Genomic DNA, 12248 nt, shown 5'->3' with positions numbered 1-12248 from the left:
AGTTACGAGTTTGTGTGTGTGCCGGCGGGGGGGCCAAAGTGTCTTTGGCTGCAACCTGGAACCATTAGCTGCAAACATTTGTTACTTTTGCTTTGGTGCAGAAAGTCTAAACACTTATGTGGAAGAAGATCGGGGGTAAAGCTTACAACGAAATACATTTTAGCATAAATATAAATTACAGATACTTTATCTTACATGACAAATGGTTGCTCAGTTTGGGTTGTATGGCTGCAACTTATCTCAAAGAAAGGGGGGCGCAGACACGTAGCAAAGAAAAATATTCAAAAGAAACTGGAGCTGGAGAAGCATTTTGGAACATTATTTGTCAATTAGCAATATCTTTGTTAGACATAAGAAACATCACATAAACAGAGGAGGGTAGAGGAGCCACAATATGTGCTATTTGTACTGCATAACTGTTTAAACATTTACTTATGATTTTGTGTCTCTATCAAGATATATATTAGAAAACTAAAGCAGTAACATGCAAGAAATATCATTTTCAGTTCTTTCACACGTCAAAACAAAGCTCTTCTTTACTCTTGTAGTAAGAATATTGATGCTTAGAAATAATATTGCTCAAGTAAAAGAACAAAGTATTCTGTGATAAAACTGTTCAGGTACAATTAGTTAAAAAAGAAATAATCCTACTCGGGTAAATGTAACTGAGTACTACCTGCCTTTGCTCTCAGGCATCATTTTCTCTGAACACACTTTTGGTTTGTTGTTAATAATAATAATTTGTCAGATCAATACGTGTAGGGCTCCCCGACATTTCTGGCGCTGGGGTTGCACATAGAGCTGTGTGTTGACTTAAGAGCTAATGAATGTGTGATTGGGGGCTGTAGGGGTTGTGCCGAGCTGTGCCCGTGGTAACAACTCTGTTTCCCAGGGGAAGAGAGCAGGAGAGCAAGACTGAGGCATAAAGGGACTGCGGAGGGGCGGCCGGGTGAACCACTTGAGGCAGAAGTATTCTAAGTGGCAATAAAGCAAGTAGCATGTACTTGACAAGGACCCCGAGCGCAGAGGAGAGAGAGGCAGAGAGGGGCAGCTGTTGAGGAGGAGGAGAGCAAGACAAAGGCTGAGCAAAGCGGCGGGGGCTGTCCTTACGTGCTCTGGAGTGGAGCCCGTATCTGTGGAGAGGAGGAGAGAGCACAGGAATCAAACTAGCAACAGCCCAACAGAAAACAGGCAGTATGACTTTGTGAGAGTGAGATATTTTCTGGAACTGGTCTTGGATTGATGAAGCTTGTGTTCTCCAGCACTGGGACCGTGATGCAGCACACTTGGAGTCTGCTGGCCTGGCTGTGTGCCCTCACACCCGGGTTGATGGGGGCGGCAGCGGGAGCGGACTTCAGGCATCACCGCTATGAGGACATGGTGCGCGCCCTGTTCGCCGTGCAGAGCGAGTGCCCCTACATCACGCGCATCTACAGCATCGGCCGCAGCGTGGAGGGACGGCATCTGTATGTGCTGGAGATCACAGACAACCCAGGGGTCCACGAAGCATGTGGGTAACACTGTCAGACACTACTGCCACACTCAGGGGACTTCTGTTTATGTTAGGATGAAACATTTATTAGTTTGATCAGTCATGCATTGTTTGTAGCTTTTAGTCTTACTTTTCAAAAAGGCTTGTATTTTTAGGTTGCATTTGTTGTGTCTAAATAGCTTGTTTTGTTTCATAATTATCGTTCACTGGTCATGACTACTGAATCAACTTGTGTTTATTTTACCTATCACTCACAAAGTGGGAACCGTAACCTCAATAATGTGACTGTTTATACAGAAAACATACCACAGGGTCAAACACGTCTATCAGCCCTTAACGGTTCTTCACATAATTTATGTGCTGCTACTTGTACTGGGCTTATTCAGGGAATGCTGTTTTGGCCAAGGTTGAGTTTGCATTTTTCCTGCGGCTGCACGTAAAGGCTTCCTTGAGTAGAATAGAAGGATGTGAGCGTTTCTGTTGCAAGGTGACCGAGAGAAAAACAGGAACTGTGCACTTCATGGAGGGGCTGCCCTCAGGTCTGTCACCTCAGCCTTTAGGAAGTGCATGTATTTCACATGCGGCTCAGTGCAGGAGCGTGCTTCAGCCCAGCATGGTGTTCTCTGAACCCAAAGCCAGCTGGCCCCTTGCTAAAGAAACGAAGGAGAATTGTACTGCCGAAGCAGCATTTGGGGCCTTAAGCAATTAGTGAAGGATATTCATAAAAGTATCCCTTAACCCCCACAGCCCCTAAAGCTTTCTCCAAGAGCTACATAAATTTAGCCTCATGTACCACACATATAAAGTAATTTTTATAGCACAGTTTGGTTTGTTTTGTCTCGCTGTGGAGTTTGAGGGTTCAGTCAGCACTGCTGCTGTGATTGATGAAGGAACCCCCGAGAGGAGGAACCCAATCCAGAACAGGAGGCTGTTTGGATAAGTGGCTCAGCCAATCAGTGACTGATAACCACAGGAAGCTCAGAAGAGCCTATTCAAATAATTCAGTCTGATCACTTCACTCACAAAGGTCCCAAATCTAATGCAGGCCCTGCAGTTTCAGCCTTGGGGGTTTTCTTGCAGCAATTATAATCATACAGTCGTCCATGGTTTTCATTGTGCTGTGTGTTTTCTCTCCGTCAGTGTAAATGTCATTTACGGACCTTGTATGTGGTGTTTTGACCTGTGAACCCGCTCTTCCTCCTGTTTCTTCCCAGTGGAGCCAGAGTTCAAGTACGTGGGGAACATGCATGGCAACGAAGTGCTGGGCCGCGAGCTGCTCATTAAGTTTGCCCAGTTCCTGTGTGAGGAGTATCGAGCAGGAAACCAGAGGATCACCAGACTAATCTACGACACACGCATTCACATCCTGCCCTCTATGAACCCGGACGGATACGAGGTGGCTGCCAGACAGGTAACACTTAGCTTTTGTTTTTCCCCTAGTAATGCTTCAAACATTGGCAAAGATTTTACTCCCTGCCCTTTCTGACTCAATACTTAGCATTTATCTGGGTTTGAAAGCAGTACATATAGCTTGCTGGCTGGCTTGTGCTAGTTTTCCAACTATTTTTTCTCATTGACAAATAGTTTCCACTAGTTTTTTTGTTATGTTATTGCCAATGGAAACATTTCTTTGTAAACTTAAGCAACCCTCCAATACATAGCCTACATTATTAAACCAAGATGTTTTTTTATCCTAACTACATGTGTACAAAAGACTTGATGATGCGATTTTGCAATAATGTGTATGATAATACTTCTTTGTTGGAATTATATGGGGCATGAAACATCCCCCTTGGACACAACCCCCTTTACATGTGTGCACAATGTCTCTCGTCAAATTATATGTCACTCATGCGCACGCATGCACACCACACTGTAATTTGACGCATCAACAGATGTGCAGCCAAAACAGCGTCTGCAAAACAATAAGAGCGATTGTGTTAAACTGTAGAATCCGGTGTGGAAAAAGGTAAAAGCCGTCCTAAAGCCTAATAAATGAACACAATTAGGCAGGTGATTTGTGCTTGGACCCCAGGAGCTATTAACGGAACGATCCAAAACGCATTAACGCTTTATGATTATTCCTATTAATATTATGTGATTAGTTATTTTTGTGTGTGTGTTTCAACAGGGTCCAGAGCTCAATGGTTACCTAGTGGGCCGAGGGAACGCCAGGGAAATCGATCTCAACCGTAACTTCCCAGATTTGAACGCTCTCATGTACTACTATGAGAAAACTAACGGGCGCAACCACCACCTCCCTCTGCCGGACAACTGGGAGCAACAGGTCAGTGCCTACTCCATACTTTACCAAATAACTGTATTCACTTTTGTTCCAATGCGACACAAAAGTGGGCTGGATTATATAGGTTTTCTGAAGTGTGACGTAAGTTAGCAACATGGCCTGTATTTGTGGATGTTTGTTTACTTGGCTCCATTCAGTGCCCAAACACTGTCACTGTGTTTGCTTATCTTTCTGCCAAACCTGTATCGAGTCATATAAACGGCACTTTAAGACCAGAAAGGGTTCCCTTGTCTAAAAATACTATTTAGCCTTAGGTACAATCATTTCCCCAAAGCTTTCAGAAAAGAATGTAAAACATGTTTGGATAAAAGTTTAAAATGGATAGTTACAGGAAAGAATGCTGTTTTGGATTTGAACTGCTAAATCTCTTCCAACTCTGTGATTCTGTTGTTACTGTCGCAATTATCATCTTTGTATGGTCACATCACTGTCCACGCAAGAAAATCTCTGCGTGGTTCTTGCAAATTAACTCCAACGTTGCAACATATTTGCAACTGAAATAACAAACAAACATCTACAACGGTGTTCAAAATGAATGTTGATGAAATGAAGCTCTTCCCATTTGCTGGCTGGCTGTGTTCCCCAAGCGGCTGCCTTCCCAACGTACAAAAGGCTGACTGTGCCACTGTTACAGATCCTTCATTCATGGGCTGGGATCACATTCACCAACTACCTTTCCCTCTGTCCTGAAGCCACAAGCCCCTGCAACCCTAATACCACTTAAATGAACCAAACGGTGCAGGTTAATCCAGAGGGCACGCAGTCATAAAACAGGCTTTACCCGCAGTTACGCAAAACACACAGAAAAACATATGTTTTTTGGGCCAGACTGGACAAGGTTTAGTCAGGGTTAAGTCGTGATGTTCTGCTAAAATACTGTCCATGTGTTGCAGTAAGAAGCAAGCTAGTTTTGAAAGCTGAGTTCCTGCAAATCAATCATCTTGGCATTTACTATAATTATTAGGTTTTGGAAAGAGTTTGCAAAGTACTTCAATGTATTGGCTTAACATCATATTTCTCTCTTCACTGGACCTTATTGTTTGTACTTTACTTGTTGTCTTGTGAAGTAATTGAAATCGTTTCTGCTGAGAAAAAGTTGTACAGAGACTTATTTAATATTTTCTGCCAAGCATTTACGATAATAATAACAAAGCTGCTGTTGTGGGTTGTTAATCATGCTTGTTCTGATTGTATTATGATTAGATTTAAGATCAACATTCAAAGCTTTGTGTGCCCATTTTTAAACAATCCAGGAGCCCCAACGTTTGAGTGAAAATTGAATATACTTTAAAGGGACTGTGCGGAGTTTAAAAATGTTAAAACAAAGTATTTTCCTCCCCCTACATCTTCCAGCAATGTCCTAATGTGTAGAATGAGCCCAGACCTGTTCACCACAACTGCCTTTAAAATCCTGCACTGTCACTCAAAAGGTTGTTACTTTGGATCCGAAGTAGCCTGGTCTTAGCCATCCGTAAACTCTGGTCAATTATCATTTCCCTACATGTACATCTGGGCCTGATCTCAGTGGCTGCGTTACATCGGTTGAATTTCAACCTACCATTCAGCGAGTGGGGGAGGCGGGTGTTGTAGGTGACGCCAAGCATTTGCGCCGCATTTGCTGGTTGTAGTTTGGCAATGACGGCGGATACAAAAGTAACGGAAGCTCTTCAATCCGTTCTGGCTCGGCTCCCAAATATCCAGAAACTAAAATTGATGCCTTGGAATGCGCAAGGAATGCCCCCAAGAGTTATGATCGCTGCTTCACTCACTCGGGCGCATTACATACGTCACGACCAAACACTAGCGAAAATCAGATCCAATAGTTTCAAAGGAGTTCACCCCTCCCACCTGATAACAGAGCTCAATTGTGAAAGTCCAGACCCTTGTACGAATTGCAATGAGTGCGAGGGTCTGGTAAAACCAGGCTAGGACCGAAGTGCCGTCATGCACAAGCTTAATATAGAAGCTGCAGTTACACATAAGACCTGAGTTGGCAGTAGTGAGCATAAAATGACCAACTTGCATCTAGTCTCTTTAAATCTAATACAAGAATCCCAGCAGCTTTTCTAATCATGAAAAGATCCCATAGAGGATATTTTAGAAAAAATACAGCCCTACCTAAACCTGGTGATACAAAACATGTACAATAGGGTTCCTTGTGGGGCCAGGATTCCCCTGAGCTGATTGGAGTGTGTTGGAAAATGATCACAAATGAAATAGGTGGTGTGCTTTTTGTGCTTTATGAATTACAACCATTCATATTGCATTAGAGATTAGATTGTGCAGCCCTTCTCTTGTGGAGCCTCATCATGACATCATCGCTGTTGTTCATTTTTGTTTGGATTTATCTCTTATATTATTACAAAGACGTCATCGGCTCTGAATGTTTTCTCAGAAATTGTGCTCCCGCTGCTTCAATGAAGAGACCACACTGACCCTTGACCTATGTGCTCACAATGGACAATAGTACAATGAGAAAAAACACATGTCATACTTAAGCTTTTTCGATTTCCAATATAATCTCCCACTATACAATTGCGAGTGCCATTCTTGACAGGCCACCACACGATGCTGGTGGTTCGTTGTTGATGTAAACATTATATAAACGTGACCCGCACTAAATACCTGGCCTGCGTTCACACAGCAAGGTGGCAGCTGTTGTGTTCAAGGCCAATGGAGTGGGTTATTCTTAAACAAGCAGTAGGCCGGGACTGTTTATTGTCCTACATATTTTAAACATGGACTGGCATTAGCCTCTGTCTGTGTTTATAACATATGGCACTAAGCTAATAAGCACGGACGGGACTGTATAGGCTAGAAGTTAAAATGCTTGCACTAACAGATAACACCGTAGTTTCAACCTATTTGGACAATTTAAAGATCGTGTGTTCAAGGACTGAGTTTCCAGGAGATTTTGTGAAATTCGGTGGTATGTCAGGGAAAACTCAAATTTATCCAAAAACTGAACGAGGCAGGGGGGGAATGTGGTCGACGGTGAACATAAAAACAGATGTCCTCAATCTTCTGATGTTTGGCTCCAAGTGTAGCTTTATATAAGACGTTGTTGTTTGAAATACCGCAGGGCTTTAATGCTCAGGTCAAAGGCCCAAACATGAATGAGATGGGTATCAGCTACCGCCTGCCTAACTCTTGTACCTCTTGAAACGCCCTCTTTAGGTCGAACCGGAGACGCTAGCTGTCATAAAATGGATGCAGAACTACAACTTCATCCTGTCAGCGAACTTGCACGGAGGCGCAGTGGTGGCCAATTACCCGTTCGACAAATCCAGAGACCCGAGGATTCGAGGAAGGACCACATACGCCGCCACTGCTGATGACAAACTCTTCAGAAAGGTGAGACGGGCGCATATTGTTTCCAGATGCATCATGACGAATAGGGCATTGCATTGGGAACATGTGAATGACTTGCTTGCGTGGGTGTTTGTGTACGTGACGACAGTTGGCCAGGACTTACTCGTACGCGCACAGCTGGATGCACAAAGGATGGAACTGCGGAGACTACTTTGATGAGGGGATCACCAATGGAGCCAGCTGGTACTCCCTGTCTAAAGGTGAGCAACAATAAGCATCGAAAAATTTCCAAAATCAAGTTCTGGGCCTAATGCCTTTTTCCAACTTGTTTTTTTTATCCCTTCCGAGGAATCAACAGTTAATCATCTTGGTAACTTATTTATGGATTCTAGATGCCTCCCCTAATGCATGCCTCTTTGTTTATCTGGGGATGATAATGCTGAATTATATCACTTTTAATAAAATAGGACTGCACAATATGAGGGGAAACAAACAATCGTACGTTTTGTGAGCGATTAGTTGCCTTGTAGACTATTTCAAAAGTAACTTGTTTACCTTAATAAATCCTTTTCATAGTCCCTCTGGGGGTAATAGAAGTGTTAATGGGATGATTGGGGGGTCTTTCATCTCCCCCTGGTGTCTCTGGCCAGAAAACCACAATCGCAACTTCCCTGCTCCGACCCGGAGGCCCCAATACACACTAATAGAATCACGAAGAAGAAGCTAACAGGCTAACGGGCAAAGCTAACTGTGGGCTAGCGCCACTTAGACAGTATTTACAGCGAAGTTTGATTGAAAAAAATGTCTCCATTGTGTCATTGAGTTGTGGCACAATGTACAATATCCCTCTATCCCTTTGTCTTTTCTGTTGGTGTAGTATTTACTCTCACGGACAATTATTGAGTAAAAAAAAAACCTCAACATGCTCGGACACCTGCGATGGCGCTTATGGCCTCTAGGGGCATGAGTTACTGAGCACTGCTTTATCTAAGGAACAAAAACCTGCCTTTTAATTTTATGCAAGTTAAGATTTCCTGCAAAAAAACTCTCAGTCAGATGGAAGACCTCCAAGATTTTGCAATTGTGGCTTCTTGCAACATTGAGTCACCTAATATTTATATTGTGGAGTGGATGAAGAACAAATCCCCTAAACTGTGTGAAGCTCTTTGTGTGACTTGTGTCATGTGAAAAGCGCCATACAAATAAGCTTCCATTCCATTAACAAGAATTTGATGATTTATTGTGCACCCATAGTGGCATGTGTTGGCATTGCAGTATTACAACAATTTGTATTTCTTATGCATTATTACTACCTATAGTTTAGTACCAACATCAGCAATTTTCCAGGTAATGTTTGTGCACATGTTTTTTTCTTTCTGTTATCAACTTGCTAACAAATATAGCCAAGGCCACCTGCATGAATCATGGGCTTCGCATCATTGAGATTCCCTGAGCGTCTCCCATGGCATGCTTTCTCTGTGTCGTTTCTGAGGCCGCCTCTGCAATAGTTGACCCTTCACTTACCTCTGGTCGAACATTACACACGGTGCGACGTCATTTACAACCAATAGGACGCCCTATAAGACTCCATATGTCAACTACACATGTTTACTTGGGTTACTCTCTTATAATGGGTTACTTATTTAACTAAGGATGTTCTTGTGGTGATTGTCTGAACTATGGGTTTGGTATAACTGTGTGTAATTCAAAACTATTTGGCTTAACTATACACAAGAGCTGCAAAAATCACAGATCCTATTTGCATCAATTCTTTATTCTCCATTATAAGCATTTACCATTTTTATTACTAAATGATGTCAAACCTCACAGCAATTGCACGAGCGTTATTTGACAATTTGACTAACAAATTACCACAGACACCTAATCGTCACCAGTTCCAAGAGTATTTTATTAGCTTTATTACCACAATCCTATTTTCTCTGAAGGGACTTGCTTGTAAACGCAGGACATTTTAGTTTCAACAATCAAAACCGACCTCATCTGTCTTGTGATTCTTTTCACTTCTGCCGCATAAAAACCTCAGCGATGTGAGCATTCGCCAAAATGTTGATGTTCATTTGGCTCTCGTGACTCTTTGGAGCTTTTACAAGAGTTCGGTTCAATTTATTGAGCTGGACACCTTTAGGCGAAGAGTTACGAGAGGTTTTGGCAGCACCAGACATTGCAAAGTCAACTCTTTTTGATTGAGGATGGGGGATGGGAGTTTTTTTTTATTTCTTTTACAGTAAAAAATGTTATGTTTTGAATCCAAATGGTCTAGACGTGCTAGGCATTTCAGTTCAGTTAATCCGTAACTATAACAAACCTACAGTATGTCTCTCATGTTTATGTGCCCTCGACTTGGCTGGCTGACATTCAGCACCAGTCTTTGAATCTCTGAAACTCTTTGCGAGCTTTTGCATGAGATGAAAAGAGCCGCAGTCGCCGTTAGTGGGAGCATGTTAAAGTTTATTTTGACAACTCCATTTGTCCAAGTCTTATGTCATTGTCTGGGAGGTTAAGTTTTAACTTTCACTCCCTACGATGTCCTCATGTCTATAAAGGCTTCACGAAAAGTCTTGCTTTTCTGAGGAAACTTTCTTGTGTTGCAATTGACCAACTCAGCAATGAATCATTTATCTGTGCAAGGATTATACTTTATGGTAGCTAAGAGACCAAATGGCAAATAGTATTTTTGTAGTGCTAGAGTTAATCCATAGAGTCAGCGGTCATTATACTTTACACACAATCTGAATTGACATCTTTAATGAGAGGTAGAAACTTGTACTTGCCTTTTACCATAGGCACCATTTAAAAAAATCTCTTTACTATTATTATACCCTTTGTCTTTCAGGGATGCAGGACTTCAACTACCTGTACTCCAACTGCTTTGAGATCACTTTGGAGCTGAGCTGTGACAAGTTCCCTCCTGCTTCAGCTCTGCCCAGAGAGTGGCTGGCCAACCGGGAAGCCCTGGTCTCTTATCTGGAGCAGGTCAGCCATGATAGTAGGACCTACCTATCTACCTACTTACTTACTTACTTACTTACTTACTTACTTACTTACTTACTTACTTACTTACTTACAACCATGAATGAAAAGTGAATGTTTTGGTCCACTTTAAAGGGGGGATATTGTGTTTTTTTCAGGCACATAGTACCATTCTATAGCATACGCAAATAACTATGCCACCCAAAATTGTTTGGAAAATGCAGCAAATATCAAAAACAACTTAACATAAATTTCCCTCATGGCAACACAGTTCCTGACGCTCCGATTTCGCCTCTGTCTCTTTAAGAAACTCCTTGCCTGTCTGACATGCCCATGAGCACTCCCCCTTCAGTACGTTTTTAATTTTTTATGCGTACATACATGAGTACAGACAACATAAGCCAGGGGTTTCTTACAAAACTATTTGAAATAGGCAAATTAAAAGCGAAATCTTCAGGGGTGGATGCTGTGGGCTGAACTGAGGAAGAGAAAATGGGAGGGGCCTCATCCCCAGGGGGAGCCTCGTCCCCTCCTGCAAAACAGCAGGAAAATGGCTGCTGGCAGGAGATCCAAAGATTACTCAAAAATACGTGAATCAATCTGAGCAAACGCAGGAGGCATGTTTTTCTGGAGGGAATGACACACTAACATTTTTACATAATACCCCCCCTTTAAGTCATGTTCAGTCCTATCTAGTCTTTTGATTTTGTACCATTTTGGTTCAGTGGTTGATAGGCCTCGGTTAACTCCTTATTTTTTCAATATAAGAAGGACTTGACCGAAAGCTCACTGACTGAAGCTAAAGAAAACATCTCAATTCCTCAGCAAGTTAATTCTTGTAGCCTATGCTGGGCTATAATCTCATGTGCAACAACAACAACAACATCATTAAGCCCAAATGAGGACAGAGTAGTGATTTGAGGTCGATGAAGCTATGATTAGAAAACCAACAGGATGTTATGTAGTAGAAATACAGTATTCACACTTTGGAGAAATAGGACATTTGGTTTGGTCTGACTGTCTTGCTAAGGTATTTTAAAATGTTTTGTCCAGGTGCATCATGGGATAAAAGGCATGGTCTATGACGAGAACAACAACCCGGTGGGAAAAGCTGAGATCTCAGTGGCTGGCATCAACCACGACATGACGAGCGGTGAGCGGCAGTGGGAAAGCGCTGGCATCTAGTGGCTGAATATAGAAAAACATGTACAATTGATTTTCTCAGGAGCGGATGGAGACTACTTCAGGATGTTGTTGCCCGGTACCTACACAGTGACCGCCTCTGCTCCTGGATACCTCCCCTCGACCACCACAGTCACAGTCGGCCCAGCTGAAGCTATTCTGGTAAGACAATATACACTATTTATGGGTTTCAGATCGTCACATGACCATTCAAAAGATACGATACTTTACGCTGAGGCAAATGTCCTGAGTTCATCACTTGAAAAAAATGATGTGCAAAGATTTCTCATGAGCCTTTTATTCATGTACATTCAAACACTGTTTTCTCACTCAATTCATCTACTTTTTCTTCACCAGCTAAATTTTTACTTGAAACCTGCACCAAAGCAGAGCCTGAAAGGAAAGCCCCACAAGAGGAACCTGACGTCCAACAAGGCGCCGCTCAAACTGGGTCCGAGATGAAACGCCCTGGACAGACGACGATATACCACATAAGCTCAGACACAGAAACAATGAGAAGTGCTACAAAACATGTATTTTTCCCCTTTATAATCAACGTGGCTCTGTGTTTTTGTGATTTTAGTGAATAACTTGTGTATTTATGTAACAAAATTGTCATTTTGATTTGTATGTCGAATTTGTAAGATGGTTCAGTGTTGATTACTGTATAATGATGTTAAAATGTAGTAGGAAGGAATGAAATAAAAGAATGTTTTTACTCTTTTAAGAGAGTCTCTATGTCCATATTGTTCTGTATGCGACAACCTGCTAGTCTGATAAAGCAGTGGTTCTCAACTTTTTTTCTCTCAAAGACCTCTATGACCCGGGGTGGCACGGGAGCACAGCGGTTAGCGCTCGTGCTTCACAGCTAGAAGGTTCGGGTTCGATCCCCGGCCGGCGGGGGCCTTTCTGTGTATGTGTATGTTCTCCCTGTGTGTGTAGGTTTCCTCTGGGTACTCCGGTGTC

General features: G+C 42.5%; 1 protein-coding gene across 2 annotated transcripts; it reads left to right on the top strand.

Annotated features, from left to right (window-relative positions):
- The first annotated feature begins 923 nt into the window (after positions 1–923).
- cpn1 (carboxypeptidase N, polypeptide 1) lies at positions 924–11971 on the top strand. Of its 2 annotated transcripts, XM_079577601.1 has the most exons (10): positions 924–1194; positions 1263–1510; positions 2707–2903; positions 3624–3779; positions 6975–7151; positions 7258–7369; positions 9964–10103; positions 11154–11253; positions 11326–11444; positions 11640–11971. In XM_079577601.1, exons 2-10 carry the CDS (start codon positions 1276–1278, stop codon positions 11742–11744), a joined length of 1341 nt encoding a protein of 446 aa, XP_079433727.1. In that variant the 5' UTR covers positions 924–1194; positions 1263–1275; the 3' UTR covers positions 11745–11971. The 2 variants fall into 2 exon arrangements, with proteins under 2 accessions (XP_079433727.1, XP_079433726.1); XM_079577600.1 differs by having other exon boundaries at positions 924–1510.
- The last annotated feature ends 277 nt before the right edge of the window (positions 11972–12248 follow it).

This window comes from Gobius niger (genome assembly GCF_951799975.1).
Source record: "Gobius niger genome assembly, chromosome: 19".
Classification (NCBI taxonomy): domain Eukaryota; kingdom Metazoa; phylum Chordata; class Actinopteri; order Gobiiformes; family Gobiidae; genus Gobius; species Gobius niger.
Note: the sequence above shows the minus strand (reverse complement) of the source record. Positions and strands in the feature narration are given on the sequence as shown.

Excerpts from the sequence above, each read along its gene's own strand:
- cpn1 (XM_079577600.1), top strand. The coding sequence starts at position 1,243 with ATGAAGCTTGTGTTCTCCAGCACTGGGACCGTGATGCAGCACACTTGG. Across the intron at positions 2,904-3,623 it reads ACGAGGTGGCTGCCAGACAG|GGTCCAGAGCTCAATGGTTA; the intron begins GTAACACTTAGC and ends GTGTTTCAACAG. Across the intron at positions 10,104-11,153 it reads TGGTCTCTTATCTGGAGCAG|GTGCATCATGGGATAAAAGG; the intron begins GTCAGCCATGAT and ends TGTTTTGTCCAG.